The sequence below is a fragment of the Capsella rubella genome, unplaced genomic scaffold (genome assembly GCF_000375325.1).
Source record: "Capsella rubella cultivar Monte Gargano unplaced genomic scaffold, Caprub1_0 scaffold_6, whole genome shotgun sequence".
NCBI classification, from domain to species: Eukaryota; Viridiplantae; Streptophyta; class Magnoliopsida; order Brassicales; family Brassicaceae; genus Capsella; species Capsella rubella.
This window is the reverse complement of record NW_006238918.1, coordinates 3,241,330-3,266,852: the sequence shown is the minus strand read 5'-3', so window position 1 is coordinate 3,266,852 and position 25,523 is coordinate 3,241,330. Positions and strand designations below refer to the sequence as shown.

At 35.9% G+C, this 25,523-nt stretch overlaps 5 protein-coding genes across 6 annotated transcripts; 3 read left to right on the top strand and 2 right to left on the bottom strand.

Moving 5' to 3' along the window:
- Positions 1 to 666: 666 nt before the first annotated feature.
- Positions 667 to 3,072, top strand: LOC17883399 (receptor-like cytosolic serine/threonine-protein kinase RBK1). 2 transcript variants are annotated; one of them, XM_023780193.1, is made up of 8 exons: positions 667 to 815; positions 913 to 1,386; positions 1,471 to 1,728; positions 1,822 to 1,976; positions 2,055 to 2,134; positions 2,221 to 2,359; positions 2,448 to 2,597; positions 2,717 to 3,072. In XM_023780193.1, the coding sequence occupies exons 1-8, from the start codon at positions 803 to 805 to the stop codon at positions 2,861 to 2,863; spliced, it is 1,416 nt and encodes a 471-aa protein (XP_023635961.1). In that variant the 5' UTR covers positions 667 to 802; the 3' UTR covers positions 2,864 to 3,072. The 2 variants fall into 2 exon arrangements, with proteins under 2 accessions (XP_023635961.1, XP_006287662.1); XM_006287600.2 differs by having other exon boundaries at positions 2,708 to 3,072.
- Positions 3,073 to 3,165: 93 nt separating this feature from the next.
- LOC17881617 (AP2-like ethylene-responsive transcription factor AIL6) lies at positions 3,166 to 8,052 on the bottom strand. The gene is made up of 8 exons (XM_023780192.1): positions 7,455 to 8,052; positions 6,262 to 6,988; positions 6,058 to 6,140; positions 4,704 to 4,712; positions 4,525 to 4,613; positions 4,358 to 4,431; positions 4,143 to 4,270; positions 3,166 to 4,054 (listed from the first exon to the last, which is right to left on the bottom strand). Exons 1-8 carry the CDS (start codon positions 7,591 to 7,593, stop codon positions 3,507 to 3,509), a joined length of 1,797 nt encoding a protein of 598 aa, XP_023635960.1. The 5' UTR covers positions 7,594 to 8,052; the 3' UTR covers positions 3,166 to 3,506.
- A 6,798-nt stretch (positions 8,053 to 14,850) lies between these two features.
- Positions 14,851 to 17,494, bottom strand: LOC17883494 (protein NETWORKED 2C). The gene is made up of 2 exons (XM_006289295.1): positions 17,401 to 17,494; positions 14,851 to 17,309 (listed from the first exon to the last, which is right to left on the bottom strand). Exons 1-2 carry the CDS (start codon positions 17,492 to 17,494, stop codon positions 14,851 to 14,853), a joined length of 2,553 nt encoding a protein of 850 aa, XP_006289357.1.
- Positions 17,495 to 18,300: 806 nt separating this feature from the next.
- LOC17882202 (mechanosensitive ion channel protein 2, chloroplastic) lies at positions 18,301 to 22,593 on the top strand. The gene is made up of 14 exons (XM_006289415.2): positions 18,301 to 18,412; positions 18,813 to 18,993; positions 19,081 to 19,137; positions 19,221 to 19,381; positions 19,621 to 19,744; positions 19,888 to 19,985; positions 20,108 to 20,221; positions 20,364 to 20,424; positions 20,572 to 20,721; positions 20,847 to 20,957; positions 21,082 to 21,249; positions 21,351 to 21,464; positions 21,574 to 21,630; positions 21,728 to 22,593. The coding sequence occupies exons 2-14, from the start codon at positions 18,913 to 18,915 to the stop codon at positions 22,460 to 22,462; spliced, it is 2,031 nt and encodes a 676-aa protein (XP_006289477.1). The 5' UTR covers positions 18,301 to 18,412; positions 18,813 to 18,912; the 3' UTR covers positions 22,463 to 22,593.
- A 104-nt stretch (positions 22,594 to 22,697) lies between these two features.
- On the top strand, positions 22,698 to 25,132 carry LOC17881691 (very-long-chain (3R)-3-hydroxyacyl-CoA dehydratase PASTICCINO 2). The gene is made up of 9 exons (XM_023780258.1): positions 22,698 to 22,870; positions 22,973 to 23,084; positions 23,241 to 23,259; positions 23,373 to 23,461; positions 23,562 to 23,615; positions 23,972 to 24,042; positions 24,136 to 24,217; positions 24,661 to 24,757; positions 24,846 to 25,132. Exons 1-9 carry the CDS (start codon positions 22,800 to 22,802, stop codon positions 24,914 to 24,916), a joined length of 666 nt encoding a protein of 221 aa, XP_023636026.1. The 5' UTR covers positions 22,698 to 22,799; the 3' UTR covers positions 24,917 to 25,132.
- Positions 25,133 to 25,523: the final 391 nt, after the last annotated feature.

Sequence of the window (25,523 nt, the reverse complement as noted above, 5' to 3'; positions counted from 1 at the left end):
CGAATGTAAGAAGAAAAATTAGCTTAGGTTTGCTAAATGATGAACAAACAAAAAACCTTGTCCATATTTTCATTTTTTTCACATGGGCTAACGAATAATAGCTATTTTGCGGAGGATATAATTTGAGTGAAATATAATCTAAACAAAACCCTTTTAAATATTAGTAAAAAGCTCAGTTTCATTACAAGCAAAGGTGATGTGTCTTCCTTATTTTAATAGACGAAAAATGGCAACAAAACCAGCTCCATATAGATTCATTGTAGTATCTTTCAACCGTCGATGTTTGTACATCGTAAAGGCGTTGGTTACGGCATCAATCTCTAATCCTTTCACCTTCTTCCTCAAGAGACATTTTTTATAAAAAAAAAATTAAAAGAACTTAGTACATAACTAATTTAGAAACCAGATATTACAAAAAACAAGAAAAACAAAACTTGACTTGACTTGCAGTTGAAATGAAATGAAAACAAAAAGTTGAAATTGCACGGTGGAGTTGTATAAATATAGCAGAGATTCCAATCCATCTCCACTCAGCAAAGCTGACTCTTCTTCAATCTTTCTATTTCTTCCAAGAATCATAACTACCTTTCTCTCTTCTTTCCTTTTTTTTCTCACAAATAACAAAACAAAACGCAAATAAACCTTTCTTTTCTTGTTTCCCTGTGATTCTCTTCTTCTCTGTTTTGTATCTTTTTCTTTTTTTTTTGGGAAAGTTTGTTTAATGGAAAATCTAAGTGTAATTTAATTTAAGGGTTTGCTTATTCTCTTATTAGAGATCAATCCCAGAGGAATCACTGGAGCTATGGCTGTTGAAGGTACAACCTATACATATTTCTCTTTTTTTTTTTTTCCTGGGTTTATAAATATGTTTTTACATGTTATAGAAATGACTTTTTGTATTCCTTGTAACAGAGAGCAATAACAAAGAAAGCAAAGAGCATCAAGAGATAGAGCTTCATAGGAACGACTTAGGCCTCGAGGATTCATCATCTCCCAGAGGTGTACTCGGAAACGCAGCTATGGCTTCTGATTCCGACAACAACAGCAGCAATTACAGTAGCTGTAGCTCTTGCTCCTCTGATGATAAATCATCTGCGTCCTCACCGTTTTCGACTACTCCTAAAAACGTTTCGTCTTCTTACCATGGTCTTCAATGGAACAGAATGATTGAATCTATCAAGAAGAAGTCCATGAGACGATTCTCTGTCATTCCTCTCCTCGCAAGTTACGAACTTACCCGTAAAAACTTGCGGCGTAAGCAACCAGCAAAGTTCTCTCCCTCTGATAATAGTAGTTTCCCCAGCGAAGCTTTCTTCATGGCTAAACCTTCTTGGAGGAACTTCACTTACGAAGAGCTCGCTGCAGCCACCGATTATTTCAATCCTGGTAAATACGAATTCAAACACAAAGCCTTCTCAATCATATTTTGGGTTTAGAATCTGAGTTTTTTTCATGTTTTGTTTTTGTTAGAGAACATGATTGGGAAAGGAGGACATGCGGAGGTATACAAAGGGGTTTTGGCTGATGGTGAGACGGTGGCGATCAAGAAGCTGATGAGTCACGCCAAGGAAGAAGAAGAAAGAGTGAGCGATTTCCTTTCAGAGCTTGGTATAATTGCACATGTAAACCACCCAAACGCAGCTCGGCTTCGCGGTTTCAGCAGTGATCGCGGTTTGCATTTTGTGCTTGAGTACTCTCCCCATGGCAGCCTTGCTTCTATGCTCTTTGGTATTCTTAAAGGCTTCTTTTTATTACTGAAAATCTTGTGTCTAGTATCTTTACTTAGACAATGTTGTGATCCTATCTCTTTGATCTATGTAGGATCAGAGGAGTGTCTTGAGTGGAAGATAAGGTACAAAGTGGCTCTAGGTATAGCTGATGGTCTGAGTTATCTTCACAATGCTTGTCCAAGACGGATCATTCACCGTGACATCAAAGCTTCTAACATATTGCTCAACCAAGATTATGAAGCTCAGGTAGATGATCTTTGACAACATCTCTCAACATTTTCTTGGTATTTGGTTGGTTTGAGAACCATGTGTGCCTCATTACAGATTTCGGATTTCGGACTTGCAAAATGGCTCCCAGAGAACTGGCCTCATCATGTTGTATTCCCCATCGAAGGCACATTCGGGTAAAAGAGAGAAAGCTTCTAAGTTTTGATGAACATCTTTGATGATCAATACTAAAAACCATGTTTCACTGGCCTTGTTCCTCTAGGTATCTAGCTCCAGAGTACTTTATGCACGGCATTGTTGATGAGAAGATAGATGTGTTTGCATTTGGGGTATTGCTTCTAGAGATCATAACTAGTCGCCGAGCTGTAGATACAGCAAGCAGGCAGAGCATTGTAGCATGGGTAATGCATCTAAAACTCTGCTATTTAGAGTCATCAAAGTTTCAGGTGGAGTTTTTTTGCTTACCTTTTTTTGGATTTGGTAATACAGGCAAAACCTTTTCTTGAGAAGAATAGCATGGAGGACATTGTGGATCCTCGGCTAGGAAATGAGTTTGATCCAACAGAGATGCAACGGGTGATGCTAGCAGCTTCAATGTGCATACATCATATAGCCGCTATGCGACCTGACATGATTCGGGTATGGTATCTAATCTTCCCATCTTCACCTAGAGGCTAGAGCCAAAAACCTGAACTTTGGTTCAACTACATAGAGCTTGTGTATCGGTTATAATGTGAAATCTTGTGCAGTTAGTGCAGCTGTTGCGTGGAGAAGACGGGCCATTTGAGCTGCAGCATAAGGCATGTGAAAGAACAGTGAGTGTGAATGCATGCGACCTACAAGATCACACCTCTTCCTCATACCTTAATGAACTCACCCGACATAGGCAACTCTTGATGGAGTGAGTAGAAGCAATCAAACCAACATAGTCCCTAATAACAGAGCCATCTACAGAAGAAACAAGAAGAGTTGTTTTATCTTCTTTCTTTTTAGATTTGTCTTTTTCTTAACTCAGTTTTGTGCTTGTTTATTCTCTCCATTGGTTGCGTTTTTCTCTTCAACCAAACTGTGAATATCTTGAACATGTGTCTTTTCTTATGTTGTTCTGCCGAACTTTGTTAGTCTCATCAACCTCGAAAGAGTTGTCAATTTGATTACCAAAGGGCTCATAAGTAGATATAGAACAACAACAACATCAACACTGAACTTTCTGAAAGATGGTTTTTTTCATAAATGGAAAACAGAGTACGCTAGGGATAAGCTGATAAGCCTTGTACATACAAAATATAAAAGAAACCACCACCACTCCCTAATTCCCAAAAACTACCATTTTCTCAACCTTTCTTAGATGCTTCCACATTTCACCCCCATCTACTCCTGCCTAAACAACAACGGTTAATCAAAACAAAAACATAAGTGAGATTTTTAGATTCTTCTAGTCAGCTTATGGGTTAGCCAGAATCAAGAAGTTGAAGAAGTTGTATCCCTTAAAAAACGATTAAAAACTTGCACTGATTAGGACAATCTTGACTGATTAAGAAGTTGGTTTTAGTAAGACGGATTAGGCCAAAGGAAGAACTCAGCCGGATTTGGCGCCATAAGTCCCATTGATCCCTGAACGTTCGAGTTGTTATTAGAGCCGGTTGAGTCAGAAGCTGCATTCGCAGGAAAATGCTGGAAAAAGTTCTGTTGTTGATGCTGCTGCTGTTGCTGCTGTTGTTGGTGATGGTAAAGGGCAGCTGCTTCAAAAGGGATTCCACATGGAATGATCTGTTGAGACTGAACCGCTGAGTTAGGACAAAGAGCGAAGTTAATGCTACTATGATTAGGAGATGACTGAAGCTGAAGCTGTTGCTGTTGCTGCTGTTGTTGTTGCTGCTGAAAATGGTGAAGTTGATGACCAAGGATTGGTTTCTGCTCTGATGAAGCAGCTTCTAAAGAGAGCTTAAGGCGTTTAGCTGCACCACCAATGGGAAGTGCACTCTTCATGATGGCTTCAACGTCGTAACGGTTCATCTCAAAGTTAGTTACAGCGTTTATTCCTCTGAATTTGATTGCTGCTATGTCGTAAGCCTCAGCAGCTTCCTCTTCCGTCGCTACAACAACACCACAACTCAACTTAATAACAACAGAAGATGATTATTAACTTATATCTTTTAAGACCAAGTTTGTTGATTTACTTACCAAAGGTACCAAGGTAAAGATCTTTGTTCCCGGCAACACGGCCGATCCTTGCTTGCCAACGTCCTTGTTGATGATGCCTTGTCACACCTCGGTATATCGAAGCTCCTCTAGAGAAACCGCTACTCTTCCTGTATTTTTAACCTCCAGTTACTATCAAAGAAACATATTTAAAAGTATCAATTAGATTCTGAAAAGATCTTGTTATTGAAACTTACCTCCTGAGGGAGGCAATGAACTCTTGCTTGGTCATGTGCTTCATTTCCTCCAATTCTTTCGAGTAATTCGTAATCTAAAAAAGCATGATTAGAATGGTTTAGTAAAGAGTGACCAATATTGTATAAACTAACCACAAACGGATACAAATCAGTAGAGGAGCATTTACAGGGAAATTGGTGGTGGCAGTAGCATTCCAGTATTTAAGAGCCGCTAAATCGTAAGCTCGAGCTGCCTTATCTTCTTTGTCATATCCACCTGAATCATTAACAAATTTAAGACACCATATATATACACATATTCAACATTATTTACATAGGGATAGATTGAGATGTTTGTTCTTCTTACCCAAGTATACTGTTGATGTAAAGCAGAGCCAAAATGCATCCCCATATAGAGTAGACATGCCAAAAAAAGAATACGAGACTTAGCCAAAGTTCAAAGTACGACGTTTAATTACTAGTTCTATTATGCAGAAAGATGATGCAGATAATGCTTAAGGCAAATTAGTTTGCCAACCATTATATTAAGTTAGTTACAAGAAAGTTTTTTTGAATATTGATACCAGTCTCTAATTAACACTCAGAAAGCAAAAGTGAGAGAATTTGAAAATAAAACAAAGAAAAAGAGAAGAGAAGTATTGGATGTGGTCAAACCCTAGATCCCCACTCTTGTTTGGTGCGTACTGGTAGCACAAAGCAAAAAAAACTATAAAATTAAAGCAAAAGCCACTGAGAATATTCAGACTTTGCTTTGTTGATGTGAACACTACACATAAATCAATCTGACACCTTATGGACAGAAGAAACACTAGAACCCAAACTCTGGAAACTTTCATTAATAATTTGAAAATCCCTGGTCTCTCTTCAGTGCAAGTAACACCATATATATTTTGCAACTCAAAATCAATCTCTAATCAACCTAAGTACTACTACTCTTCACTCTACTACCCCCCCCACAAGCTAAAAACTGATGAAAACAGTCCAATGGTCTCACATCACATGCCTGCATAACATCAAATCATATGTATATGTAGATATGCTAACACACTTAGAGATGTAGGTGAAGAGAGAAAAATGGGAGTAGGATTAGAGAGTCAAAGTGGGTCCAAAAACATGTCAATCAAGAAACAGAGATTGCATCATATAGGCAATGCCACGGGGACCCATCTAATGTACCTTTAGGCTTTAGTATGTGTAAGAGAGTGTGAAATGAAAGGAAAAGAAAAATGTAATAAAGACAAAAGAACAAAATGGCGGCACCCTTCTGCTAAATATATGAAATATCAACAACAACAACAACTACACTTATATTTTATACATATTTATCTCTTTACTTCTTTTTTCCAAGAGTCCTGACTCAAAAGTATTGTCAAGTTAAAAAAACTTTGGCTCCCCTTCACAAATGCAAATCACCCAAAGTTCTATCAATCATAATATAAAGATATAGACAGATCAATAGCAAAAAAGAAAAGAAAAAGGTAAAGCTTCTTTTGAATCTTGCATTCAATTTCTTTGTCCTACACTTCACTCTCTATATGCTCCTTAAACCCCACTTTGAGACATCACAAACCCGGTTTTTACGATCTAATGTATTTGACTTAGTGACATGAAAAAAAAACAGAAACTCAAATGACTAACTTAACACACAGAATGCAAATCTTGGTTTCAAGAAAGATTGTAATAGTGAAGAAAAAATATACCTTGTCGTCCTTTCCTGGCCTGACCTTCTCTCCTACAGCTATTATCCCATAGATGTGCTTCGTATCTTCCCGTCCATCTATGTCTGCATCAATCAAATATTATTTACATTATTACTTACACTTCAACTAAAAAACTCATAAACATCAATCATATCTTGAAGTCTTTGACCTTTAGTCAACAACAAAATTAAAATATTAACTTACCGAGTAACACCTCTGTAAATGGAAGTCCTTTGTCCGAACGTATCAGCAATCTTCTTGTTAGAACAATCCGATGTTTCAACAGCCACGATAGGCTTCTCCTTCTCAGAATCTGTCTTCTCGCTCTCGTTGTTGTTGCTGTTTCTGTCACCATTGTTGACACCTCGGTAATGATGATTAGTAGTAACCTGATTACTATCATTCTCATTACGGTGATTACTACTGTTAACATTGACACCGAGTGACAAAGCTCCACCATTGGCAGTGTTAGATCCACCGTGAAACCCTAGCTCCGGTCCGGAAGATTCAACGACGTGACCCAAATACTCTCCAGCAAGATGAGTCCTTCCGATTGAAGCAGAGTCATCGACCTCTGAACCGGAGTTCGTTGAGAAAGCGGTTTGAAAACCGGCCATGGTTTTGAAGTCGTGGTGATCGGAGTAGAACCCGGTTTGGTTGTGGTGGTTTTGGTTATGGTTTGGGTGGTGGTGGTGACGTGGATCGTAGATTTGGGTAAGAGAAGAGTCTTGTGTTTCGGTTTGACTGTTGTCCGAGTAACGAACGATGGACGAAGAGTCACCGAGAAAATCTTCGAGCTTAGGGATGTGACTCTGAGAATGATGAGACTGCGGGTCTACGAACGTTGTCAAGATTGTTGAATCGGCCATTGAAGCTGCTGCTAGCTGAGCTTCTTCTTTAAAAAACTCCTGTGGTTTTTGATTCGTCCAACCTAATAAAAAACCAGAATAAAGTAAACGGATTTAGATACATACGTACATACCCTCCAGATGATTGCAAAAAAAGCAAAATCGATTTTTTTTTTTTTTACTGGGGTTAAGATGAAAGAAAGAAAGATCACGAGAAGTATCTCTATTATTCCGTATGAGAAGAAATAAAAATTAGATTTTTATTATTATTTTCGTTTGCCTTTCTCGGGAAACAGACAAAGTCAGAGAGAAAAACACGAGGGAAGGGGAGGCTGAGTTCAGCAAACTTGATTATAGCTAGGGGGGGATAAGCTACTAGCACAAGTCGGTTACTACTCAGAGAGAGTTTATAGTCTTTACACAGGAGCATGTACTGTTAAACATCAAACACAATCATTCGTATAGTTCGTACCAATACGCAAAGAAAAAAAAAGGAATGAAATTTTTGGTTGGATGGAGAGAGATAGAGAAGGGAGAAGAAAAGGGTACCATAGAAATTATCGAGGAGATAAGGAGAAGAGGAAGCGGCGGAAGAAGCGTCATAGGAGACGAACTGAGACTGATCAGATGACCTCAACATCTCCATTGGTGACAGAGAAAACGTTAACCAGTTCGTCATCGGAGCCATCAAGTTTCTTTCTTTCTCTTTTTTTTTTTATATTCTTTTCTCTCTCTCTCTCTTTCTTGTTTCTTCTTCTTCTTCTTCTTCTTTGGTAAATCTCTGATGAGATTATAATTTTATATAAAGTAAAAAAGAAGAAGAGGATTAGAAGAGAATGGGAACGCCTACAAAATTCTAACTGCAGAAAAAGACAAAAGAAGATTTAAGAAGAAACCCAGAAATAAAGGTTGGTTTATTTTTTTTTCCTTTTTCTGGTGTATAAAAGTACAAACCTGATTGACTGATTAAGAAGCGTTACACTAGTATAAGCTTTGAGTAGTTAAGCATTTGTGTGGACGAAGACGAACAAGGAAACGATAATCACGAGGTGCTTTTTTTTGTATCTCTATTGCATGTGTTTTTGGATAAAAGTAAAAGAGATCAAGAGAGCAAACGCATGTAAACTAACTGGGTTGTGTCTGATGAGATTTGAATGAAGTTTGTATATAAAAAAAAAAGAGAAGCTGAAGCAGAAGCTCTTTATGGAACGTCTGAGACGTATACTTATAAAGAAAATTATATAAAGTATTTTATTTGTTTTAAAAATATATATAAAAGTTGCAGTAGAGAGAGAGAATGTGCATGTAAGAGAGATAGGAGAGAGAGAGAGTACAAAAAAAAAAAAAAAAGTAGAAGCGGTTTCTTCTGTGTCGTCCGGCGTAATACCGGAGGGGATTTTAGAGAGAGCGATATGTATGTGTATTTTTTTTACTCATTAGCTTTAGCTTTTTGCGAATTATTTTACTCTTTTTTGATATGACTAACATTATAAGACGTATCTTACTTAATTCGTTTTGTAAATTGTAATAAACAGTTTCACAAAAATAATTTGGTTCTATGCCATCTTGTCCGACTCATGCATGACCTTTGACTACATTTCTTTCTATTCACTGTAAAATTTCCTAGTAATTTCCAAATTTTTTATAAGTACTAATTATTATTTTTTGGAACTTTTTTAAGTTGGACAACAAAAGAATTTTGCTTGTTGGAATTTTTATAATTGCGTTTTTTTGGATTGTGAATTCCAAACATATTCATGCATCATTTTTATTTTTTTTTAATTATTGGTGTAAACATTTTTCCTTTAAACGAATGCGTGACGCCTGACCATATAGTTTCGCATCTATCGAAATTCGAACATTAGAACGTATCAAATGAATTTAAGAAAACAAAATATGGATGTCCTAAACAATCTTTAATTTATGGTGCATGCACGAAAACTTCTTGAATTCGAGCTATAGAAGATTTTTATAAATATGCGCATCAATGATTATGGGGGAAAGAAACTACTTGTTTGATTAGGAGTACTCTACTTATCATTTAACGGTTGTATTCTTCCCAAAAAGGTTGTATTCTTATGATCGAGAAACATCCCATATCATCTCAATTTCGGATCAGGGATTCTCTTATGATTGTTCAAGCGGATTCATATAGAAGCAAGTGTTTAGCCAAATACTTGTATTATTATTTTATTTTTTTGTATGTTGATTATTATGATTTTGTTTTACATGTGAAATTTTTTTCTATGTCCACTATATATATGATAATTCTTAACACGGTTTTATGGAAAATGTTTGTACTTATGTTTACTGGAAAAGAATAACAATCACCAAAACGTTTATCGAATGAACACCAAAACACACGAGTACTAGTGTTCTACTGCGTTCTAAATTTTTATACTATTGACTTTGATGGTTGGCAAAAACCCGTCAAACTGGTGTTTACAGATTGAAACATTAAAATAAATCACGAAATTTTCATCAAAAAAGTTTGAATAAAAAGCTAAAAGAATGGATTTGTAAAAAAAGTAAACGTACTACTATTATTAATAGAGTGGGAATATTATTTTCGCGTTTGATTCTATGTTATTTGATTTCGCATATATTATGTACTAAAGATATTAAATCCTTAGTATTCTTTGTTTCAAATAGACTACCAATCTATATTAGATATGGAAAAAGAAAAAGAAAACAAATGTTTTAGCCGTGGAGGTGACTTTTTTAATAGCACTGCGGAGGAGAAATGTTGTCTACATAGAACAACAAAGCTCGCAAAAGATCTGGGAGGCTATAATACTGAAATTTACAAAGTTACCCCTAAAATCCAAACCAAACCAAACCACTAGTTGTATCCACGCTCTCCACTTGTCGTACATGCAAATTGTATTCTCCTCCTAATCTCCTACCCAATCTCTTCTTCTTTTTTTCAACCCACCCAACCTGATTTTACTCTTCCGGGTCGGGTTTTCTTTCCTTTTTTAATACTCAGGCTACGTCTTTTATTTTACAGTTTAACCCCCCCCCCCTCCCCTCTCTAGTTATTATTTTTTCATATTTTTGAGTTCTCTTCTTTCTGAAATTGTCACGTAACAAAATGAATACACTTGCATGATGACTGAAAAAAGAAAAACACTGTATATATTATAAATGAAAGCCTCACAACCTAAAACTTTTATACTATAGAAATGTAATATGGTATGCAAAAAGTAAAGTTTTTGAAGAGGGTAATAGAGTACGTAGATAGCTTAGATACACCTTTTGGGTCAAAGATAAACGGTCAAGTCCCCCATGGTTAAATTAATATTGGGCCGCGGTTAAACAACATTTTCTTGCATACTGTCTGTATATAGCCAAACTAAAACAAAAATAACAAATCACAAACTTTAATTATTACTATAACTATATACTAGTTAATAGGTATAATGGTGAAGAAGAAGTTGAGAGTTCGAGAAACAAAAAAAAAAACAAAAAAAGGCTTGTGGGGAACAACCCGCCAGATGAGGAGGCGGGTTTCCTCTGTAAATAACGAAGCAAAATAAAAAGTAATTATTTTAAGGAGAGAAGAAAAAAAGTAAGGTCCAGCAATTAAGGCACGTGATTAGGGCTTTCATGTCGTATTATTTTATATCTTTAGAGCATTCGTATCCTATACTTCTACTTTATTCAACCTTCATCATCATTTTATATTTTTAGTATATAGTTTTGTATCTTTTGAGAAATTTTATAAGAAAACCTATTTATGTTTTGTTTTCAAGATATTTTATCTACTGTCCCCTTGAGACCTTAAACAAATATCTACACCCGTCTTTTAGATAAATGAAGTGTTGTTTAACCGCGTTTACTAATTTTCCAAAAATGCCTATACAAACGCAATCAAACAATCAAAACTTTATTAAGGTACTTAATCAAGCGTAGTACAACCCAAAGCAATATTCAAAAGATTCTTTGTATTTTCTTGTATGGACATGTATGATTATATACACCAGTTGATTAATTTGTTTTCATCTCTTTTTTTTTTTTTTTTTTAATTTGTTTTCATCTCTATGTCATATATATACGAAACATCTTCAAATGTCATATATATACGAAACATCTTCAAATGTGTATGTATTAATCATTACCATACGTAACAGTTACAGCACCAACTTTGCAAGTTTTAAGCTTGAAACAAGTATATGTCGATTTAAAGTTTTTTTGATTAATGCATTCGATATTAGATCGTCTTAGACATAAGAATGAGTGAACGTTGATAGAGATACGCGTATCTAAATACAATTTAACATCTATTTTTCTTATGGACGTGTGTGATACTCGGTCCACCGATATGGAAACACACAAGTTTGGTCGAGTCGCTTTATATGCGAACGTGAACCAGCATGCCTAAGGATAAGCGGACACGACAACGAGAGAAGTATCATGTCCGTTGACCGATGGGTTGACCATCATATGGATTGTTGGCATGCTGATGATGGATTTGGACTGATTACGAATGCATCTGTTGTTGGGTAATTTCACATTAGAATTCTTCCAAACGTTATATCTCACTTCTGTTTAGAAGTTTTTTATATATATATTCTTATACCATTTGCTTGTAAAATTGGAGAAACTCATGTAGTTGGATTTTATTTATTATACTTTTCAAGAAAAAATATTATCGTTTTAGAATATTCTTTTCAAATCCTACCGTCAATTTAAATATGCTGAAAGTGATAATGTGCTTAATTTAAAATGATTAAAACATGATAAAAGCATTTTACTCAGTGATCCTTTGACAAAAAATAGTTGATGGTCAATCAAGAATATGAGAAACTATATAATGTAGACGAATATAATAACATAAACCGTAAATCAGAGATTGTCGTTCATACGCAAACGTAGAAGTCAGTTCACAAAAAGAAAGAAAGAAAGAATACGTTAAAATTGTGCGATATCATATTCATATATGACCATGAGATCATGGGTGTTTCTGTTTTAAAAAAATTCAATCGGGTCGGGGGGACGTGTGGCCTCTCGTTAGGGTTGTGGCCAGAATGACGTGGCTTTTCTAGTCATTAACAGAGGTATTGGTGATACATTCATTTTAAAAATACTCTAAACATTTATACTTGCTTAGCTTGTTATTGTCCTTATACTCAACTCCAAGTTTTATTCATTTTTAAAATAGTTATATTCTCTAATTATTTGGCTCTTTGGAAGACTTTGCTTTAAAATCTCTCCTAATTGCATGTGAAATCACACGTGGGGATGGTCACACCTGCCCCTTTTGTATCGAATGTAAACCCTCACTGACGATACAATTACAAGCTCCAAGCCTCCAACTTATTATAACATAATACTATATACTAATCTTATTGGAACATCCAACACATGTATATATAGTATACAACTCTTTCGCAAATAATCCTGTATAAATTTACAAAGAGCCACGTCATCATACGTGGCTGAATCTAGCAACTTGAGAGGATAAAGCCATCCTCATTGCATAGGTCCTTATACAAATTTTAACCTAAGATTTGTGTAAAAACCTATGCAATGAGGATTTTTCTTCACAAATCTTAGCTTAAGATTTGTGTAAAAACCTATGCAATGAGGATGGTATAAAGCACATGCTTCCACATTAGCTTCCTATTTTCCCACTTTCGAATCACAATATCATATGATATTATTCTATCACACGTAAGTAGAGTAGTTGTTTACATCAATATATATATGTATAATCAGATTTTTGTTAAAATTGACCAAATATATTCTATTTGTGTTGGTGGATTAAGTGATATTATCATTATGGATTCCGTATTTACATTATGTTTTTAAAACATAAACTCCAAGATATCTTTTGCTTAAATGTTTAGTGACAGTTGCAGACGGTCTTTAATGAGTATGATCTTACAATAATTTGGATAAAACATTTTATCCTCAATCATTGACAAATACATGCATGCAAAATATATTTACAATCCAGAATATGCAACTTACAGTTCGATCATGATTTTATAATTTAAGGAACAATTATACCATTGATAACATATTGAATCATCATTGTTTTTGATAAAGAAAATGAATTCATCACTTTATAAGAATTAGAATATATAACCCTCCAATAGTAAAAAAAAAAAAAACATACCCTTAATTATATATCCATATAGTAAAAAAATAAAAAGTAGAGAAGGATTAAAAGCCATGATAATAGTTTATATGGAGTTCAGATTTATACATAAAAGAAGTAGAGGTGTGAATAAATAATGTGAACAAAAAACCTTAAAGATCTTTTTGAGTATTATTGAAATAGTTAATTTAGCTCGTAAAAGAGTCTTTTACCAACACATACTCTCCTAATCATCATCCTTATCTTGGATTCCCAGATTTCATTTTTAGAAATTAATGCAAATAATCTAATGTTGTTTATATTAAATACTAATTTTGGGGAGGTCCAATATAAACTAGTGGTAAGTGTATCAGTTTGCTTTTGACCTTTGACCGAGGAGGCACGTGCGCAGCATCTTTTGATATTCATGGTCGAAGATTTCGGTGTTGCACGTGCGACCCTGTCCTCCTTTCTATTATCTTAATCTCTCATCTTTTGTCTTAATCTCCTTAACTAAAACCTTCTCTTTAATTCTTTTTGTTCCTCCCCAAAAATATCACCTTCTTATAATATTTGCACTTTAACCTTTCTCTTTTATTTTTTTTTTAAAATATTTAGGATGTTTTGGTTGTATTAGGCAAACTAGTAGGGGCAAAGACCCAAATTAGCATTGGAACAATATATGAAAATGTATATACATCTACATTTTAAATGGTGGAGGTTTTAATTATATTTTATTCTAAAAATGTATGAAAGAAACTCTTATGATCAGGTTTATAAACTGTATTATGTACATGGTGTAATTGTGTCTAAGAATTTTTAGAATTTCTTGTAACAGCAAGTTTTTGAAAGATGTAAATAGTGCTATATAAACTCAACATTGGTTACATAATAGCTTAACCTTAGACACATATAATCGACAAAGCGAAAAGCATAAACATATAAATATTTTATTTTCTGACAGTAACTCCGTGTTTGAAGGGTAATTTTACCCACTTGGGGGTAATGATGTTTACACTTTGCACACTTCTTTAAAATTCTTATTATGTGTACCATAGAATGACGAGTTGATTAAAAAAAAATTTGGGTACAATCACTGATTAAATTAGTAATACAATTAGGTTAGATAGACGTTAAAAAACAATAATAGTTTAATAATTTAGTTAATAGTGACAAAAGCTTTGATAATTTTTATTTCTTTCTTTTACAGCAAAGATCACGAAGAAGATGTGTGAAATTGTCCCTTAGTCAAACAAAACAGCCGTGAACAGCTTAGCTTAGACTTATTATGCGATTCTGCTAGCTGTAAAATAGTTAATAGTCTAAGAAAGTCATTTGTATGTTTTATTATACCTAATAAAAAGTAACAAAATAAAGTAATTGCCAAGCTTAACCAATAGTATTAATATTATAACTTACCAAGAAACGTTTATATTTCTTTTTGTCTATTTTAGACCTAATAAAGAATTAATAATCAGATTCAAAGTAAGTTTTGTCTTGACGTTTTGGTACAATACTTTGCTCTGAAGTCACTGTTTGAAAGCTTTTGTCATCTTTTTTTTTTTTTTTCTTTTTTGTAAATTTGAATCTTTTTACCGTATCTGTTGGACCTGCAAATAACAGCAATATGAAGAAAAAAAATGGAAAACAGGCCTTTTAATGAGATGTTGAAGGATCCAGCTAGCAAAGTTATCAAAATCTCAAAGGCAAGCCCACGTTTTTGTTTTGCATTAGACCCTAGTGAAATGAGCAAAGGAGCAAACACATGCTTCTGTTCCAAGATTGAGTCAAAATGAAAAGATTTAAATTTCATCAACACATTTTTGGTTTAGTAGTAGTGGTAGTACATGGAAATACGTTCTATGAAGCAGTAGGCTTCTTCTTATACAATGAAGGTTGAATACAAGAGAAAATGGATAGTCTTTGCTTCTTTGGTTTTATATCAAATATAAATGACCTCAAAGGTATACGGGTTTTGCGATCTTGCCAAGATTGTGCGTTTGATTCAGACAGTGAAAACTCCTCAGTCAGTTTCTCGAGTGTCGTATCAGCATCCTTCTTAAGTTTTGTAACTTGATCCAAACCCGTTTGCAGCTCTTCTGCTATCCTATTGTTCTCCTTTGTCATGTTCGATACCTCGCCTTCGAATTTAGCTCCTTGGTAGATTGTGAGTTTCATTTTAGAGTCTTCAGAATCTGTTCTGAGAGCTTCTGTTATTTCATTTTGTATGTCACTCAAAGTTGAAGCTCTGATGTTGATTTCTTCTTTTAGAAGCAAACCCTTCTCTAACCAAACAGTCATTTTGGTGCGGATCTCACTGAGGTGTTTGTATATGGGACGAACATCTGATTTGAGAGTGTTTCTTCCTCCATCCTGATTCTTTTGTTTTATGATCTTCAGTATCTCAACATGCAAGTCCTTGATTCCTGTATCAAACTGTTGTATCTGACCAAAGGAGTTGCTAAACCTCACCAACAGGTTCAAATTCTCGCTTAGTAATGCATCAACTCGTGCTCCGAATTGCTCTCCATTTGGTGATTGCCTCTGATTTTTACCAGTTAACGCATTTGCAGCATCATCCTCTCTGCACATTAGCATGAACAGTTTGTCCCGTTGTTGATCCTTGGGTCTGACCTGTTCATCTTTCACGGTGTTTACACTCTTGAGTTTTGTCTCAGCTTCATCTAACATCTTCTTGACTTCCTTATAGTTCCGAAGTACTTTTGTGTATTCGGTTAACAAATGTTTCTCTCTGCCTTCTATCCCATGTGCTAGCAACTGCTGCAAGAACGCCTCATCAGACTCTTGTGTTGTTCTGACGTCTGATTTTGGTGATGAGACAGAGATATGTTTCTCTAAATCATATAATGCAGCTTCCTTTCTTGTAGCTTCAATTTTCTCTTCTTGGTTAACTTCATCTGTGTGATCTTTTTCAGTATTAATCATTCTAGATGCTGAGTTCATGTTTGAAATATTTTCAGACACAACTGAGTCATCAGTTTTTTCTTCCAAAAGTTTTGTACCAGTCAAAGATCCTGCTTCTTGTATTGTCACATTAGTAATATCCTTGTCTTCTTCTCCTTCTTGCTTCAAGCTTTTTAATTTCTTTGATAAGAAACTTAGTTTTAAATGTGCCTGCGTAAGGTGTATTTCAATCTTCTTACTCTTTTGTTCAACTTCTTGGTCCATGTGTTTAATACACTCTAGCTTTTCCTCCATCTCTCTCAGCTTTTTCTGTATGACCATATCTTCATCAGTTTGAGATGAATCGTTTTCTTTTTGCAGAGATTTAATCTGTGCTTTGAGATCATCAATTTCTTCCCTTAGTCTGTGTATTAAAGCTGCTTGAGAGGAGAACAAGCTCTCCAAATTAATCACATCATTCACAAGCTCATCGATCTTATCAGCCACATCTGTTATGGTAAGACATGACTTAGCCTCAAAGTCATCAAACTCTTTATTTACCTTTTCTCCTAATGATTCCAACTTCTCCTTATCATTGTATATTTCTTGTTTTCTTTCTCCATCACCAAGCAATGCATCAGAAAGATTACTAAATTCCTCTGTTGATTCTCTGATCTGTTCTCTTGTAATCTCTGATTCTTTCACATTATTTTCTTGTTTATCTCTCAGCTCTTCTAGTTTCTCTTGGCATGATTTGAGAGCTGAGGTGGACATCAACATCTGAGCTTCTTCATCTTCTATAACAACAGCACCTTCGTCAAACTCGTCCTGCAAACTACAAACCCTCCCTTGTTTCTCCATGATATATTTCTCAATCTCCCAATATTTTGCAAGTCCAGCCTCATAAGCACTCTTCACAAACTCTTTCTCAGTCTGCAAAACAAGAATCTCTTTCTGAAACTTGTCAATCTCATCCACCGCCTCGGTTTTACTCAGGCCGGACTTGTTAACAACGGACGTGGCGTTCTGTTCTTGAATAGCTTTCCTTGAAATGAACATTTTTTTAGCAGCCTCAGGATCTCTTACGGGGAAATCAGGAACCTTTGGAACATTTTGGTTTGATGCATGGGTTTTATGTTTTCTAGGTGAGATAGGAGCATCGTCGTCGTCGTCTTCGTTCATTGCAAACTCAGGGACTTGTTCAGGGAAAACAGATGCAATTGTGGTGTTAGCGTTTTGAAGCTCTTTGGAAATATGATCATACCGTTCAGCTAAAGCACGGTAAGCCTTGAAAGATTCTTCCACAAAACTTATCAATTCAGGCCTTCTCTTGTAATACATTTCTGCACGCTTAGCAAACGAATCACCTTCATCTTCCAAAAGCTTAAGTGCGTATTGCACCTTCTCCTCGATGTCTACATAATTAAACATAATTTAATCTATAAACAAAATTGTAACATGGAAAAAAGTGAATAATCTAGGGAATGTGTATAAACGTAATGTTGCCTTGAAGATTTTCTTCGAGCCATTTGGATTGTTTGGTTCGAACGTGGCTTGCCCACCACCATGAGTACGCATTGCTCGCAGCTCTTCGTAGCATCCTTTTCTTTATTTTCCAATTAATACATTGAACAAAATCTCAATTCTTGCCTTAATATTTTGTTTTATGGAGTTTTCGTTCAGGACAACCAAATTAGGAGATGTGTATTTGTTGTTGTTGTTGTTGTTGTTGTAAATCTTGTTTTGATAGAGGATGGCGGAGAGGAAGATTCGGCGCCTGAAGGTGGTGGTGATGCATAGTAATCATGATAAGTTGCTATTTAAAACACATGCAACGTTGGATCTGAACAGTCCAAAGCACAATGTTTGTTGATACTCATAGTCATTCATACAAAACAAGAAAAGTCACCAAAAGCTAGCTAACCACAAATATTTGTTTATTTGCATTTTTTTTCTTGCCTTTTGTTTTTTGTTTATTTTTCTATTTTAAGGTTATTTGATTGAGAGACAAATCATAGAACATAGATGGTCCTAAGATAACAACAGACAGTGGAAAAGGAAAGGAAACATACCATTGATATGTTCTTTCAAATTGACACTAAATTTTGTTTTTCCTTTCTAAATTTGTTCCCATGCATATTTCTTACCAATTATAAACCATTCAAATAAACATGTATGTAAGTTACATAACTTAAATTAAATAGGAACATGTTAAACTCCTAACAAAAAGAGAAGTGAAGAGCATATATATATATGTGATGGAGGATGTTTTTGTAAATAATTATGCTGAAGAATCATTTAAATACGAATCTGTTCGCCGCACGAGTCTGACGTGTTAAACTACGTGGCAATTTGTTGACCACTTTCAACTTAACCCGGAACGTTGCTCATTACGAAACGGCACCGTATGTTTTTGTCTGCGAATTTGCGAATCCCCCTTTGTCCCGTCTTCTTCCTTGAAGAAGCTTGATTGAAACCCTAAACTTTTGTCTGTTCCTTCGATTTTTCTGATTCTGGGGTATGTTTTTCTTGCGTCTCTCGCTATGTTCTTGTTCCTTTACCTAGTCTTTCGATTGTAAACTCCGATTTTGGGTTTATTGCCTTTAGTCTGATTTTTAGGAATCTAGGTATGTAAATTCTGATTTCGAATGTTTCCTCGAGATGTGATTAGCTGCTTTAATTTCAGTTGAGTTGGGGGATTGTGATCAGACTTGTATATTTTAGGTTTCTCGTAATGAATTTGGGACGCTGATTGAGTTGAATTGTCTTGTGTTTTCGTTTGTTCTCAGTTCAGTAAGTTGCAGAATTTCTTAGTATTGCCAGGAATCTTTCCATCTCACGTAGCTATACTTTTACTGGAATTGTTATTTTCTGCATAGGCATGTGTTTAAATGGTGTCCTTCATCTCTATGGTGCAGGGTTTGTGTTGGCATTCATTGAGTTCTTTCTGTTATGCTGTGAGGCTTATGATCGGTGCTACCTAAAGCTGTTGGTTAACACATTCACTCTGCTCAGACTATGGCCCTTTATGGTACGTTGCAGTTGTCCCATGGTATGGGACTTTGCAGAAACCAGGGGTGTTATTATAAGCCAGAATATGTACGTTTCTTCCATTTCAGCCCTTGAATCCTTTTCTTTTAATTCATTTCTTCCTTTCTGTCTCTCTAAATATGTGCTTGTTTTTAGAGTGTCATGAGAAGGAGGCTGCATATATCTAAGGGTCCTCTCTCATTAGGCGTTCCAGTAATATTTCAACTAAAACTTACTCTAGTCAGTCAACTTTTCTGTTTGCTGATATTTAGTAACATATTACTTTTTGTATACAGTTGGGCCAACATGGTTTCAGCAATGTTTTACTATCGGATTACCTTCGTAGGCCTATTTGTTCAGTTCCATTAAGAACCACCGCTTTTAGGTGTCATTCCTTTTCTGTAGGTGGCAACGCAGTTGAACCTGCTGTTAAAGCTGTTACTGTGGTGCTAACAAAGTAAGTTTTCTTGTTTCCTATCATCACATGCAGAATGATCACCTTGGAAGATTGTGAAATGTAGTTTCAATTTAATTGATCTTTGTAGAATTTTGAAGGATTGCATAGTAAAATCTTGGGGCACCTAACTTACAATAAAATTAGCAGCGCACTGATGTGTGCATGCCTTGTCATGTCCATCGATCCCCTTAGGACATTTGTAGTTTATGTTTTTGGTAATTTCACTCCGTGGTTTGCAGGTCACACGGGTTGATACAACAATTTCCTTTTGTTTATAAGTTGGTTCCAGCTGTTGCTCTTCTTGTTTTCTCCCTGTGGGGTTTAGTGCCTTTTGTTCGTCAAGGAAGAAACCTATTACTCAATGTAGGTGCAGCCATTCAAGTTTATATGCACTGGTTTTATCTTTTTTTTGGTTAACTGCTTTCACTTATGTGTTGTCTCAGTTCAAATCATTTTGGTGCCTTTTGTATATGATATTCTGAATCTTTACCTCTGAATCATTGTAGAAAAATGATAACGGTTGGAAGAAGAGTGGTACGTACCATGTTATGACTTCGTATGTTCAACCTTTGCTACTATGGTTAGGAGCTTTATTCATCTGCAGGTATATCTATTAAATAGTTCCTTGGGTCTCTTTGACGTTCATTTGTTGAGAAATTTCCATTATATCCTCATCTAAAGTGCTTTATTGAGATTATTGACAGATGGTGACTATTCCTTATACAGGGCATTAGATCCGGTTGTCCTTCCTACAGAAGCTAGCAAAATTGTAAAAGATCGACTTTTGAATTTTGTGAGGTCACTGTCAACGGTTCTTGCATTTGCTTACTGCATCTCCAGGTAAGCGTACTGTCTCTTTGAATACAATACCATGTCTTCGTGTTATGTTTTTGTATTTTAGTGCCTTCTATCACGTGAAATTGTTATGTGGTAACTGTAGTCATCTCATGACTTCTGATTCTTGTTAGATGTTCCCATGCAGTCTTATCCAACAAACACAAAAGCTCTTCTCAGAAACAAGTAATCCGAGCGATACAAGAAATGTATGTAAAGTAACACTCATAAAACATGCTTTAATAGTCTTTTCTGTAGAGTTATTAGTCTTAGGATGTTTGGTCTATCTTTCATATTTGAAACCTCTATCAAAAGTTCCCAATTTGTTTGACTAATTTGCCCCTGAAATGGTACAGATGGGATTTCAATTTGCTGGGAAAGCAGTTTATTCTGCTGTATGGGTTGCTGCTGTATCACTTTTCATGGAGTTGCTGGGTTTCTCTACACAAAAATGGCTCACTGCTGGAGGTCTCGGGACAGTTTTGATTACTCTTGCTGGGCGAGAGGTGAAACCTGACTCTCATTTAATTTCTGGGTTCTTCGGGATATTTACTTTTCACTTTGGATGTTTCTTTTCCCTATTTATGCAAAAGATATTTCATAAATACTGAGTTTTCATTATTTTGTCCAGATTTTGACAAACTTTCTTTCAAGTGTTATGATTCATGCAACCCGGCCATTTGTTTTGAATGAGTGGATTCAAACGAAGATAGAAGGTTATGAAGTTTCTGGTACTGTGGAGGTTAGTATTATAATCTCTGAGCTTAGATATTGTGACATTTCCTTGCATGTCATTGCTATACCCGAATATTTATGTAAGACTAGCTAGCTAACATTCTGAAATGCTTGTTGCAATGCATTTACAGCATGTTGGTTGGTGGTCACCAACAATCATTAGAGGTGAAGACCGCGAGGCAATCCACATCCCAAACCATAAGTTCACAGTCAATGTCGTGAGAAACCTTACTCAGAAAACTCATTGGCGTATCAAAACTCACCTAGCAATCAGTCACTTGGATGTCAACAAAATAAATGTGCGTTTTCTAATTCCCTTATGGTCGTTAATCCTTAAAAAATATAAGTGCCAATCATGGAGTTCTTTTAGCTGATCCTTGTTCGGAACTTCCCCAAACAGAATATTGTAGCTGACATGCGGAAAGTATTGGCCAAGAATCCTATGGTTGAGCAGCAGAGGTTACATAGAAGGGTATTCTTGGAGAATGTCATTCCAGAAAACCAGGCCCTCTCGGTTAGACTTAAATACATATATCTTCTTTTGCACCACCTTAAAGTGGTGATCAGATATTTCAAGAAACTTTGGACGGTCCGGTTCTTACATCTGGTTCTCGTTTTTACAGATACTGATCTCTTGCTTTGTGAAGACATCTCATCACGAAGAATACTTGGGTGTAAAGGTAAATTTCAAGTCTTTTATCTTATCATCTATCTACGTAAGAGGTTCACAGGAACCATTGACTTTATTGCTTTTGTTTTCTTGTATTGGCGTAACAGGAAGCTATATTGATGGACCTTCTAAGAGTCATAAGCCACCACCGAGCACGTCTAGCCACACCAATTCGTACGATCCGTAAAATGTACACAGATGCTGACTTGGAAAATGCACCATTTGGGGAATCGATGTATGGACCTGGAGGTGTTGGTTCTCGGCGTCCGTTGATGCTAATAGAACCCTCTTACAAAATTAATGGAGAAGAAAAATCAAAATCTCAAAACCGTGCATCAAAACCAACGGCAGAGCAAGAAAATAAGGATTCGGGTCCAAAGTCAAAAGAAACGTCTCCTCCTGACCTAAAGGAGAACGCAAAAGCTGTAGAATTGCCTGTTTCGGATACCAACAAAGTACCTGATGAACCAGTAGCAAAGCCAGGAATCAAAGCGGTCTCTAAACCGACGACTTCCCCCAAGGATACAGAAACATCAGGAGCCGAGAAAGCAAAGGCAAAGAGAAGTGGTAGCACAATAAAGTCACCAAAGACCGATGAAACAGATGGTACATCATCAGCGTCTAGATCAGCTTTGGAAGAGAATATAGTACTGGGTGTTGCACTAGAAGGCTCAAAGAGAACACTTCCAATCGAAGAAGAGATACATTCTTCTTCCACGGAAACAGATAGTAAAGAACTCACTGGGGCTCGCAGATCTGGTGGGAATGGACCATTGGTGGTTGATAAGGAACATAAAGATGGCAAATCTCAACCAAGCTCGGGTGCTTCGAGCGAGCAGTGAGATGAATTCAAAGTGTTAGCTATTTTTTTTAACACTCTTTGATGTAATACACGATCGAAATTAATTGATTTTTAATGATTTCCCTCCCACAATTCTGGAAGTTGGGGGTTGATGTTATTTATATAATTTAATATCGGGGTCGTTTCGTTAGAGTTGGGTGAAGTTATGGGTTTAAATAATAAATATCCGAAGAAGACGGTTGAGAAGTAGCTTACCTGTCTCTCTCTATACATGATGTAATTCATAAATGCTTCTCCTCCGATCTCTCCGCCATAAAAGCCTACTCTTTCTTCTTCGTCTGAGTGTTGGAAGAATCTTTCTCGATTAGTCATTTTCCATGGCGGGCTTTCTCTCCGTCGTCCGGCGTGTGTACCTCACTCTCTACAACTGGATCGTCTTTGCTGGATGGCAAGTCCAACTCAACTCTCTTCACTCTTGTCTCTCCCCCTTGAGTTTTGTTTTTTCTATCGGAATTGATTTTTTGTAATTTGGTGACATTTTGGGGTTTAGGGCTCAAGTTCTGTACTTTGCAATAAAGACTTTGTCGGAAACGGGATATGAAGATGTCTATGACGCCATTGAGAAGCCTCTCCAGCTTGCTCAGACTGCCGCCGTTCTCGAGGTTCGAATCCCATGAATATGAATATTTGTGTTTATATTTTTGCATTTTCCGGTAATTAGAGAATACGAATGTTTTGCTGCAACTGCTCGTTTCTTCCTCTGCTTGATTTTGCCTGATTCAAATCTGAATTTTGGAATTTTTCCGGGTTTGGAGCAGATTCTTCATGGATTAGTAGGTGAGTGATCTGATCCATTACACTTCTTTTCAAACTTGCATTACTCCGTCTTGATAAAAATTCTCAAGACCATTGCCTGATTTGTGTTCTGCTGTGTTTCTAAACTCGAATAGGTTTGGTTAGATCTCCTGTTTCTGCAACTCTGCCACAGATAGGTTCAAGGCTATTTCTCACTTGGGGCATCCTTTACAGTTTTCCAGAGGTTACTTAGAAAGTTACCTGCATTTCGAGTTCATTATTTCTCTGGGATTGTTGCAAGTTTCATCATTTGATCGTTTGAATTATGTTCCTTTGAATTGCAGGTCAGATCTCATTTCTTGGTCACATCACTTGTCATAAGCTGGTCCATCACAGAGGTGATTAATTCTAATCTTCGTTCTGAATTTGTTATAACCATTGAGTATCATTTTTAGTAACAGAGATATACCACTTTCATTGTATGTCTTGAATCTGATAAGTTACCTGTCACATGTATTGTTGAAGTACAGACCAAGAGATTCGCTGTTATTATTTCTGGCAGTCAAGATTTGACTTAAATTTTACTCTTTGAAATAACAATTACACCTTACAGATCATTTCTTACCCTTTACTCCATTTTGGTTGAAGTCTTATCCTAGTAGATTCCTTTTAGGATCATGTGTTTTAGTTCATATCTTTGATGAATATTTGACTCAGAGGTGCATAAAATTTGTATATTTACTTACTCTTGCAGATCATTCGCTACTCCTTTTTTGGCTTTAAGGAAGCTCTAGGCTTTGCTCCTTCATGGCACTTGTGGCTCAGGTATGCCATTCATGTGCAATATTATACACATTGAAAGATAGATTAATCTGAAAGTCTCATCTAATTTATTTTTTCTCTCGTCAATCTTTTCAGATACAGCAGCTTTTTGTTGCTATACCCTACCGGTATCACCAGTGAAGTTGGTCTTATCTACCTTGCCTTACCACATATCAAGGTAACACAACTCGCTCATGTCAATTTTTGAAAAAGAGGGAAAACCTTATTTGAACCATGAAGCCTTGTTATATGTACCCTTCGTATGTGCTAGATTTCTTTGAATACCAATGAATTCACTTATTCCCATGGGCAGTGTCGCTTGAGTCTTGTATATCGACTGTACAAAGATTATAGTATTATACAGAACTTAGTATGAGTAAGCTAGGTTAAATTGTTGAAGGTGGTAGCCTGAACCTGAATCCTTGCATCCATCATTTGTGTATTCGAATTTAGAGTTCTTAGAGTAGGAGGTTAAATACTTCACTGTAAGATCTTCCATAGATAAACTTAACTTTGATGGCGAGTTTAAAGTTATGGATTCTGTTCCACTGGTTTTAGGGGAAAGTAAAGATGGTTGATTCCTGAATGGTCAATTTCGCCCTCTTCTTTATTTTTCTGCAGACATCGGAGATGTACAGCGTAAGGATGCCTAACACGTTGAACTTCTCATTCGACTACTTCTATGCAGCAATAGTTGTCCTTGCAATATATGTCCCAGGCACGAACCCAATTGACCTTTTCTCAAGAACATATGACATGTACCTGTTTTGATCCACAACTAATTTTGTCTTTCTTCGCTGTTGCAGGTAGTCCACACATGTACAGGTACATGCTTGGTCAGCGAAAGAGAGCTCTATCGAAATCCAAGAGGGAATAAAAAAGCTCATTAGAAAGGGACCAAAAAGCTCATCAGCTGCTTTATCCTCTTTGTCTTGTTCTTTCATGTACTACTACTTGTCTTTGTTTTAGCTTTTAAGGGTTTGTTTAAGGCTTAAAGCCTTTTACTTCCTCGGCGATTACTTGAACTCATGGAGGATGCTATTTAAGTGTAATGTGGTTTCTAAATTAATACGAAATTTATTGTTCCTTCTTACTCTGGATAGTAGCTTTCTTTTTTTTTTTGAATGAATGTTAAATTTATTCAACCAAAAAAAACTGTTTTACAATATATGCAGCTTGTAGTAGACAGGTTATTGAAATAGATTAAAAAAACAGCTCTAATAATGATCTAAATTTGTGGTCTCGAAGCAAACCAAACTTGGAACCAAACAGCTCTAATAATAATGTTAAATTTATTCAACCAAACCAAACTCTGGATAGTAGCTTTCGACACAATGAATTTTTTTTAATTATTATTTGATTAACTGAAATCAGAAAATTTGCAAAATTATTAGTGTGAGATATCACGAGTAAAATATACATGATCCAAAATAAGTTAAATAACTGTCAAAAGATGTTTTTTTGTTTTAAATTGAACATAGAAA

Bases quoted from the DNA above. Each gene is read 5' to 3' on its own strand.
- LOC17883399 (XM_006287600.2), top strand. The intron at 1,977-2,054 runs GTAGATGATCTT...GCCTCATTACAG, and splicing joins ACCAAGATTATGAAGCTCAG to ATTTCGGATTTCGGACTTGC. The intron at 2,598-2,707 runs GTATGGTATCTA...AATCTTGTGCAG, and splicing joins TGCGACCTGACATGATTCGG to TTAGTGCAGCTGTTGCGTGG.
- LOC17881617 (XM_023780192.1), bottom strand. From the start codon at position 7,593: ATGGCTCCGATGACGAACTGGTTAACGTTTTCTCTGTCACCAATGGAG. The intron at 4,432-4,524 runs GTAAATGCTCCT...ATGCTTTTTTAG, and splicing joins CTGCCACCACCAATTTCCCT to ATTACGAATTACTCGAAAGA. The intron at 4,271-4,357 runs GTAAGTTTCAAT...TTAAAAATACAG, and splicing joins TTCATTGCCTCCCTCAGGAG to GAAGAGTAGCGGTTTCTCTA.
- LOC17883494 (XM_006289295.1), bottom strand. From the start codon at position 17,494: ATGCTACGAAGAGCTGCGAGCAATGCGTACTCATGGTGGTGGGCAAGC. The intron at 17,310-17,400 runs GCAACATTACGT...TTAATTATGTAG, and splicing joins GCTCGAAGAAAATCTTCAAG to ACATCGAGGAGAAGGTGCAA.
- LOC17882202 (XM_006289415.2), top strand. From the start codon at position 18,913: ATGGCCCTTTATGGTACGTTGCAGTTGTCCCATGGTATGGGACTTTGC. The intron at 19,986-20,107 runs GTATATCTATTA...TTCCTTATACAG, and splicing joins GGAGCTTTATTCATCTGCAG to GGCATTAGATCCGGTTGTCC. The intron at 21,465-21,573 runs GTTAGACTTAAA...TCGTTTTTACAG, and splicing joins CAGAAAACCAGGCCCTCTCG to ATACTGATCTCTTGCTTTGT.
- LOC17881691 (XM_023780258.1), top strand. From the start codon at position 22,800: ATGGCGGGCTTTCTCTCCGTCGTCCGGCGTGTGTACCTCACTCTCTAC. The intron at 22,871-22,972 runs GCAAGTCCAACT...TTTGGGGTTTAG, and splicing joins TGGATCGTCTTTGCTGGATG to GGCTCAAGTTCTGTACTTTG. The intron at 23,462-23,561 runs GTTACTTAGAAA...TTTGAATTGCAG, and splicing joins TCCTTTACAGTTTTCCAGAG to GTCAGATCTCATTTCTTGGT.